Source organism: Psammomys obesus, unplaced genomic scaffold, assembly GCF_907164565.1.
Source record: "Psammomys obesus unplaced genomic scaffold, mPsaObe1.curated_primary_1811, whole genome shotgun sequence".
NCBI lineage: Eukaryota > Metazoa > Chordata > Mammalia > Rodentia > Muridae > Psammomys > Psammomys obesus.
Window position 1 is genome coordinate 333706 of NW_026596321.1, and position 10030 is coordinate 343735.

Below are 10030 nucleotides of genomic sequence, written 5' to 3' on the forward strand. Positions count from 1 at the left end.
TCTACCTACTTCCTATTTACTGGCAGAGTAAGCCTCCAGGTTACCAAATCATCCATGCCTCAGCTCACTCATGGCAGATGGTTAGGAAAACCTGTATTCTCTATTTCCAGCAACTTCCAGGTTGTGGGGAACTGTCACCTTCATAAAGCTGCCTGTGGTGATGTACTTTCCCAGGAAAGCAAATCTTAAGAATCTCTGAACTCTCTGAAGAACGCTGTGTCATGACTGACCACCCCCTCAGAAGGGTCTGGTAACTTTGATGGCTATCTTACATATAATTGTTTCCATACAAAGAAGTGAAACCCCGTTTCTCGCTCTAAAAGGTTTAAATACTAGTAAACTTTGCTCTTCTGCAAGAGCTTACATAAAGTCTCTTTCTCATGTGCATGAAGATAATGACTAATAAAAACCTAAACCCGGTGCTGGAGAGATGGCTCAGAGGTTAAGAACACTGGCCACTGACTATTCTCCCAAAGGTCCTGATTCAGTTCCCAACAACCACATAGTGGCTCAAAACCATCTCTCCTGAGATCTAGTGCCCTCTTCTGGTGTGCAGGCACACATACCGGCAGAATGCTGTATAAATAATATATAAATCTGAAAATAAACAAACAAAACCCTAATCTGTAAGGAAACGGGAGTTTGGCCCTGCGAGATGGCTCTGCGGGTGAAAACGACTTTCGCTGAGCCTGACCGCCTGAGTTTCGGTCTCGGCACACCACATGGTGGAAGGTTGTTTTCTGACTTCCCCCAAGCTGTGGCAAGGACCCCTTTAAGTAAGTAAATAAATGCAAAAAGAAAAAAAAATCACATTTAAAAACCAGAGTTGCATATTACTTAGGGCTTCGGGACACTGGCCCTCTGTCCTCCCAGCAATTACGCCAGGCTCCATGGGAAGCTGGCGCCGAAACTACAATTCTCAGAATGACTCAGCGGAAAAGACCTCCGCAGCCGATTTCGCTGAAAGTACAAATCCCAGAAGCCCTCAGGGAACCGAACAACTCCGGGACTATATTTCCCAGAACACTGAAGAGTCGCTCAAAGTTCCAGCTCTTACCACCCCAAGATCACTGCAGGAACCTCGCAAGGCTTGAGCGGAATCGACCTCGGTCAACGCAGCGCTGGAACTACAACTGCCAAAAGCCTCAGCGGAACCGAACAGCTCTGATAACCCGGGACGACATAGCCCAGAAAACTGAAGAGTCGCTGAAAGTTCCGAGCTCTTACCTTCCCAAAAGCACTGCCAGGAGCCTGCCAACCTTTGAGCAAAAGCGACCTCAGTCGCCGCTGAACTACAATTCCCAGAAGCCCTCAGCGGAACCGAACAGCTCTGGTGCCCTTCCGGGAGGACATTGTCCAGAACACTGAAGAGTCGCTGAAGAGTGAGGTCTGTGGAAATCGCGTTTTGGGGGGCTCCGTTTCTGGATTGCTTTTCGGTTTGTTCATTTCTGGAATCCCATGAAAGACAGCTATGGATACCCAATATATTGTTAGACTACTTAATTATTGTTTTAATTGTTTGGTAATGTTTAGCTCTGTCATTTTCATCAAAAGATACTGGCCTCCCATCCACAGCCACCGAGGGTTATTCTCTCCCTAAAACTCACACTTTAAATTGCAATCTGGCTAAAGCCAGTGAAAATCAAGTAAGAATTTTTTTCTTTTTAGATTTAGTTTTCATAGAGTGCTTTCAGAGTCCAGAAAGGGGTGTAAGATCCTGTAACTGGACTTAACAGGCGGTTGTGAGCTAGTCATTGTGGGCACTGGGAACCCGACCTGGGTCCTCTGCCAGAGCAGAAGAGCTCTTAGCTACTGAGCCTTCTCTTCAGTCCCAAGAATTTTCTTTTCGGGGTGATGTTGGCATTGAACCGAGGGCCTTTTGAATATTACAGACAAACTCTACTGCTGAGCCACGCCCTGAGTCCGTCACTGGTGGGTTGTAAGAAAGGACTCTACCATTGAGCCCTGATCCCTGCTCAAGGATGCGTTCCTAACCTGTGAGCTTTGTCCATGAAAGAACAATAAAACCAGTGAACCAGCCAGCATGATCCCAGCATTGAGGAGGTGGAGGCAGGCTGATCTTTAATTTTTAGTCTACTTCGGATACACAGCGACCCAAGAGAGCGAGCTCCCAAAAAAGCGATTTCCACAGCAATAAAACACCGTGGGACTTATCGACTGTTAACGGCAGTGGGGAATGTAGATCTGGAGGGAAACCGGAGCTAGGCTCTTCCGCTGAGGAAATCTGGGAATTGTTTCGGCGCCAGCTTCCCCCTGGAACTCTGTGGTCATGCACAGAAGCAGACACCTTTCCCCGTTATGCCATCTCGCAGGGCCAAACTCCCCTTTCCTTAGAGACAGTTTAGGCTTTTATTAGTCATTACCTTCATGCATGCAGAGAGGCTTTGTGGAGGCTTTTGCAGATGAGGAACTAGTTTACTAGTATTTAAACCTTTTAGAGAGAGAAATCGGCAGGTGAGGATGCAATGCTTATGTATGGAAACAATTATATGTAAGATGGCGACAATGAACAGATCCTGCTGAGGGTGTTGGTCAGTGGCCTCACATCGCTCATCAGAGAGTTTGGAGCTTCTCAAAGATTTGAATTTCTGGGAAGCCAGTCACCTCAGGCTGCTTTGTGTAGGTAAGAGCCCCCGAGCACGAGCACCCAGCACCCCTGAAGCTGGAGAGAATGTGGGCTTTACTACCCCTGGCAGTGAACGAGGTGAGGCAAGGATGGCTTGGTTACCTGGAGGCTTACACTACCAGATAGCAAATCCAGGTCTATGGGCACAGACTTGGAATGCCAGCGCTTGGGACTGATAGAAAAACTGAGGTCTGTCCTAGCAATGCTCTCATGAAGGCCTTTCCTCCCCCAGCTTGCTTGCCAGAGCCCTGCCTTGTTTCAAATAGAAGAGAATAATGGTAAGGATACAGGTAAGTAGAGTTTCTTCCTCTCTCTCCACAGGGTTAGGAATAGCAAACAGGATCTCTGCATGGTGGGCAAGCAGCAGAGTCACAGTGAACTTCATGAAAGAATGAAGGGATATTGCTGAGAAGAAAGGTTTGATTGGAGGAGAGATAAAGGAGGATGGTGGGAGATTTGTGCTCAGTGTACACAGCACATGTGAATGTGTGAAAGTTTAAATAAATTTTGAAATAGAGAAATTGGGCTGGAGAGGCAATTCAAAGTTAAGAGTACTGGCTCACTTTGGTTCCCAGAACTCACACCTGATAGGTTACAGTGGGCTATAACTACAAATCCAAAGAATCACTTGCCCTCTTCTGACCTCTAGGGCGTCTTCACACACATGGACACACAAACACAAGATTGCTCAGTATTCATGAAGCATAAACCCTAATGCATACACATTCATGACAACAATCTTTAAGCTCACTGACATGTTAACAGGAATGTTTCCCCCTGTTTGCCTAATTTTATTTTGCAAGTAAGTATGAGTCTTCCCTACTTGGGTGGTTTATGAATATTTTTCTCTTTCATTTTTTCTTGTTTTTAGGTTTTCAAAGATTTCTCTGTGTAGCCCCAACTGTCCTGGACTCTCTTTGTAAACCAGGCTGGCCTAGAACTCACAGAGATCTGCCTGCCTCTGCCTGTAGGGATTACAGGTGTGCATAACCATGCCCGACGGAAACTTTTTATTTTAAAATTTTGTGTTATTATTAATGTGTGAGGGCATTGGTTTTTAGCATGCCAAGACATCCACATAAACATCAGAGGATAGGTTTTGGAGTAGTTTTCTTTTTGTTCCTTCCACCTTGCTGAAGCAGGCTCTACTGTTTCTTGAACTTTGTGGAGAGAGGCACATTGGCAGCCATCCTAGTCTACTGGAGGAGTTCCAGGCCAATGAAAGACCCTGGCTCCAAAAAAAAAGGAAAGAAAAAAAGAAAGGCGGCTAGCACCTGAGGAAAGACACCGGAAGTTGTCCTCCAGCCTCTACATGCATGTGCACCCTCATGTACAGAAGTACACTCACATGCATGCATACATGTGTGCAGGCATGCAGGAACACTGGTCATTTTGCTTTCCTGCATTTGGCATCCTGAGCATTCACATTCTGAGGGCAAGGAGGGATGCTGCTTACTGGTTAGCTTCCATGGCTTTCTCATTCTGCTTTCTTACTGAACCCTGGACCATTGGCCCTGGAATGACCCTACCCATAATGGGCTGGGTCCTTCCCCATCAGTCTCTCATTAAGAAAAATGCCTTACAGCTGGATCTTATGGAGGCACTTTTTTCTTTTTCTGGTTTGTTGAGACGAGGTTTCTCCATGTGGCCCTGGCTATCTTGGAACTCTGTGTAGACCAGGCTGGCCTCGAACTTGACGATTTTTCCAACTCTGCCTCCTGTGTGCTGGAATTAACGATGTGTGCCACCATCTCCCAGCTTAGGAGGCATTTTCCTAATTTAGGTTCCCTTTTACATAACTCTAGCTTGTGGCAAGTAGACACAAAACCAGCCGGTATGGCCTGTAAGATTGACAAGGCTAAGGACATAATGAGTGATTCATACTTGAGTGCCATCTGCCAGATAGTTCTGGACACACACAGATACTTCTGGTTTCACAAATTGGAGAAATTGGGGGTTTGAGAACATCTTCGTACACTTCACTACTGAGGGTTCTGAATCTGAGATCCGTGTTTCACAACAGGAGGCAATTTAAATGATGCCATCCCTCATGATCCCAAGAGTATTTTGAATATGAGGATGAAGGTACACCCGAGCTGTACTGTCCAGGAGGAGCTGAGCATGATGAGCTTAAAAGGAGCTGGGTATTGCCAGCTGTCCAGTACAAAGTCAGCACAGTACTCCCCATGAGGGTTGGTGCTCTCTCACTCTGACATCCATGACTTCCCATTTAACAGCGATGGACCTAGTGATCCAGTTACAGAAAAGACACCAAGTTACTTGCACCAGTGTTTTCTTAGTTTTTGCTCTCTACGCCCTGTGTAGCCATGGAAAGGAGTGAAAATATGTCCTGGCTGCTTTTGTGTCCCAACCTGACACAAGCTAGAGTCATCAGAGAGGAAGGAGCCTCAATTGAGAGAATGTCTCCATAAGATCCAGCTGTAGGGCATTTTCTGAATGATTGATGGGGAGGGTGCAGCCACTGTGGTTGGTGGCATTCTTGGTGGTCCTGGTGTTCTACATGAAAACAAGCCAGTAAGCAGCATCAGCTCCTGCCTCCCAGTTGCAGCCCTGCTTGAGGTCCTGTCCTGACTTCCTTCAATAATGAACAGGAATGTGGAAGTGTAAGACAAGTAGCCATTTGATCGTGGTATCTCAATTCAGCAATAGACTCCCTAACTAAGACAGTAGGTCCTGTGTAAACAGTTGCTCAGGTCCTCCTGGCATTGGGTAAGAAACTGAGGTGGCCTGTGTTTGCTGTCACAGGAGGCAGTGACGTTCAGGGATGTGGCCGTGGTCTTCAGTAAGGAGGAGCTGGAGCTGCTGGATGCTGCCCAGAGGAAGCTGTACCAGGACGTGATGCTGGAGAACTTCAGGAACCTTCTGTCAGTGGGTGAGAATGTCGCGCTGTGTCCCTTGGCAGTGTCAGAAATTTAGACCTGAGGTGTTAGTTACACTCCACTGCTTTCCTTTTAGGTTTATTTATTTTTTATTTTATGTGTATTTGAGTGTTTTGTCTGCATGTACATCTGTGTATCACATACATTGGTGGTGCCCACAGAGGCTAAAAGAGGACATCAGATCCCCTGGAACTGGAGTAACAGATGTTTGCGAGCCACCATGCAGGTGCTGCACTCCCAGCCTGGGTCCTCAGGAAGTGCAGCCACTGCTCTGAATTGTTCAGCCATCTCTCCATCTTCCACCTCATTTTTTAAAACTGCATTTTACACAGACACTTTCCTTTCAATAAACTTTTTAAACATTTGTGTGTGTGAGAGAGAGAGTCAATGACATGACCATAGCATCTCTTATGAAGGAAAGCATTTAATTGGGGCTTGGTTTACTGTTTCTGAGGCTTAGTACATTCTCATCACGCTCAGTCGCATAGCAGTGTGCAGGCAGACATGGTAGCAGGGAGTTCTACATCCATCTGAAGGCAGCAGGAAGAGAGAGACACTAGGTCTGGCTTGAGTATTTGAAACTCTAAAGCCCATCTCCAGTGACACACTTCCTCCAACAAGGCCTCACCTTCTGATCCCTTTCAAGGGTCATCACTCCCTCTGGACCAAGCATTCAAACACATCAGCCTGTGGCAGCCATTCTCATTCAAACCAGCACAGGCTTGTAGCTAGATCAGAATGCAACATGACAAAAGTCCCCATGGTCTTAATCACAGGCTCAACCCTGTTTAAAAGTCCAAAGCTCACTCAAATCCTCTTCTGAGACTTATGCAATCTCTTCACTGTAACCCCCTGAAATATCCAAATCAAAAAGCAGATCACATAATCCAACATACAATGGCACAGACTATGTGGTTCTAAAAGGGAGGAAAGGAGCACAGTGAGGAAATACTGAGCCCAAACAAGAACCGAAACCAGGAGAGCCTGATGTCAAAGTGCTCTCTACCTCCTTTCAGCTTAGTGGGCCGTAATGCACTTCTTTCTCCTGGGCTGGTTCCACTCTATTAACAGCTTTTCTGGCCAAGTATCCCATGCCTATGGCATATCTTACCCCTTGGGGTCTCCGGGGCAATCCATGCTTCACCTTTACAACTTTACACAATGGCCTCTCTGGGCCTCCCTGTAGGAACAACCATTGTGGTCCTCTCCCTGCCTTGGGGCTGCTTCCTAACAGGCCATGAAGTCAGGAGAGACAAGTAACAAGTGAGCCTTGAATGGCTGGGGAGAACCGTGAAGGGATTGCACACCCCAGGAACAGTTGATGCCCAGTCCAAGTTTAATATCAGACAACACATTATATATAATTCTTATATATAATCCCCAGGGGAGTGTTTGGGGTCTCCAATAATAGGAACACATAATTGGCTGAAAGGAGGCACTTCAAGGATGCTTGATTTGCATTATGCAGCATGATCCTATCATAAGGGTAGACTGTCAGTGCTTAATTAATGTATAGATGAGGGAGGGGGAGCTAGCAGGGAGCTGTGTCAAAGGCCATATATCTAGTGTGGCTAGAGGTATCTAAAGGCACTCTCCAGATAAAGTCAGGCAGCGAGCAGGGGACCCCGCTGAGGGGAGGGAGTTCTGCTTTTAGTGTATCTGGTCCAGACAAAACTGCAACCCCAACCAGCATTTCTGTCCCCACCCACAACCCGTTTCCTCAACGTCTTTCTCTTAGTGACATTAAGCATTCCCACTGTGGCATGCAAGCCGCTGAGCCACACCTCAGGACCACTGCATCCTTCACATCAGTTGTCTCCATTTTCAGCTTCAGAAGGTGTTGGGTTCACCTTCGTTGTTTGTTGTCCTGACAGTTTGTTCTTGGGTCATTTTCTTGTTTCCTTGGGGGACTTCCTGTCAGACAGTGTTGCAGCCTTTGTTCTTCAGGACATCTCTACTTCTTTAGGTTGGCAGGTAAGATCTACCTTTTTTGGGAAGCCCTTCCCCCTGCTTCTTTGAGAGCCTGGCAAACTTAGTTTGGAGAGCATGCCTGTGAAGGAAATCTAATCCCTCCTGCACTTGAAATCTGCCGTTTTCCCAGAGAAGTCCTTCCCTAATCAGCAGGTGTGTTTTGAATCTTGCCATGTAAATAAATGCTTTATTTCTCTTGTAGTTTCCAAGGGAGCTTGTGTGCTGAAGTTATTCCAGTCTCCTCCTACACATGTGTGCACTCAAACACAGTGGCCTCCTTGAGATGGACATTGGCTTTTGGGCCTTTGCTGTTTCTTAAAATCCCTGTATGCCTCATTTCTTTCTCTCAGCCTCTGAAGCTTCCTGTGCCTTCCCATTACACTCTGGCTTGTTAGATTCAAGTCAGTTGAATCAGAGCCTCTTCATGTCACCTGCAGACAGGTTAGGACCAAGCAGGTCTGTTTTTCTCTGCTCCTTCAGCCTCAGGGAGGAGTCAGACCCATGTGTACTTCAGCCCACAGTTGAGTGTACATCACTCAAGTAAAAATACCCAGATGCTGAAATGTGCTTCTTCCCAATATCCGTCTGCACAGCTACACAGAGGCTGCAAGGAATGTACTCAGCAGAGGCTAAAGTCTACATTTAACCTTCACTGCTGCACTCACTCTAGATTTCCCACCATGGTCAAATGTGGCTTGCTTTTGAACACTCTCTCTGTGTTGTAGATCTTTCTTCCTCCGAGCTCTTAGATGTTAAGTTTTGACACTGTTCTCTAGTTAATGTTTCCAGAGAGAAATGAGGACTTGGACCTTACAGTGTCCCCATCCTTGCTGATATCACCATCTCTTCTCTATTCTTTCAGGAGGCCAGACTGCAAACAAAATGGAGGCTCTTCATGCAACAGGATTATGGTGTCTTTCACCTGCATGGCTTCCATGCTGGCAAATGACAAGCCATGATGTCAACAAACTTGCCAGAACTCCAGAAGCTGTGATAGACACTCAAGGAAAGGGTTCTCACTTTTTGGAGCAATGCCACTCCTCTTGCTATGGGGGAGCAGAAGAGCCTCCCCAGGCCTCTGAGGATGGCTGCTGTCTTGAGAGAATCACAAATGACCATTCCAGCATTGCTACAAATTGGGAATTTCTGTCTGTCAGAGCTCAGAGTTCTTGGAGGGAAACACATTTTAGAGAGAGACAGAACCATCAGAAACAATGTCCACAGACTCTGGTGAAAAACAAGCCACGGCTGTTGGCTTCGGGTGTTGACCTTCTGAGTTGCATTTCCCGCCATGATAACAATGTACTGCATCAAAGAGACAGAGCCCACAGAAGCGGTGACTGTAGTAAAGCCATCTGTCCCAAGTCACCCCGCACCCAGCACAGTGTTTACACAGAAGGGAAGACCTACCAGTGCAGCGAGGGCCAAGAAGCCATCATTGACAGCCCCGGTTTAGAACTCCATCAGCAGGTCCTGTTGGGAAAGAAGTCTTCTGTACCTAGGACGCAGGAGGACACCAGGCCTAGCTTCAGTGTCCCCGTTCAACAAAGTGCTCTTCCAGGAAAAACACGCTACTGGTGTCATGAGTGTGGCAAGAGTTTCAGTCAGAAGTCAAGTCTGAAGACTCACCAGAGAGTGCACACAGGGGAGAAGCCCTACCGGTGCCACACCTGTGGGAAAGGCTTCATCCGTAGGTCAGATCTCAACATCCACTGCCTATTCCATACTGGGGAGAAACCTTACAAGTGCGAGGTCTGTGGGAAGGGCTTCACAAAACGGAATATCCTTCAGAACCATGACCGAATTCACACAGGAGAGAAGCCGTATAAGTGTGGAGACTGTGGCAAATGCTTTACATTTAGTTCCAGCCTTTACAACCACCAGAGAGTCCACACTGGGGAGAAACCATACAAGTGTGACGAGTGTGGGAAGTGCTTCAGCTTTAGTTCCAATCTTGACAGCCATCAGCGGGTCCACACAGGAGAGAAGCCATATAAATGTGAAGAGTGTGGGAAGAGTTTCAGTTCCTTCTCATCCTTACAAAGACACCATGGGGTCCATCCAGGAGAGAAGCCCTTTTGCTGCAATGTGTGTGGGAAGGGCTTCACTCGGAACTCAGATTTTAAGGCCCACCAGACAGCTCACACTGAGGAAAAACCATACAGATGTCATGTGCGTGGGAAATGCTTTACAGGCAGGCTTAATGCCCACCAGAGAGTGCATACTGGAGAGAAACCTTACGTATGCAAGGAGTGTGGGAAAGGATTCTGTCATGCCTCATACCTCCAGGCCCACCAGAAGGTACACACAGGGGAGAAGCCATATGAATGTAACACGTGTGGGAAAGCCTTCAGCCAGAGGGGCAATCTCCAAAGCCATCAGAAAATTCACACTGGAGAGAGGCCGTTCAAATGTGGGCACTGTGGGAAGCAATTCAGGTGGAGTGGTGGGCTTAGTGCTCACTGGAGGGTCCACACAGGAGAGAAACCCTATAAATGTCAGCAGTGTGGGA

General features: G+C 47.0%; 1 protein-coding gene across 1 annotated transcript in view; it reads left to right on the plus strand.

Annotated features, from left to right (window-relative positions):
* The first annotated feature begins 982 nt into the window (after positions 1–982).
* Positions 983–10030, plus strand: part of LOC129669033 (zinc finger protein 235-like) — a 9428-nt gene continuing 380 nt past the window's right edge. Inside the window, exons 1-4 of the mRNA XM_055597111.1 lie at positions 983–1387; positions 2880–2937; positions 5414–5540; positions 8381–10030. The exon at positions 8381–10030 is cut by the window's right edge and continues 380 nt beyond it. Of these exons, the coding sequence (XP_055453086.1) occupies positions 2923–2937; positions 5414–5540; positions 8381–10030 (1792 nt within the window). The 5' untranslated portion in view covers positions 983–1387; positions 2880–2922. The remainder of the gene's footprint in view (positions 1388–2879; positions 2938–5413; positions 5541–8380) is intronic.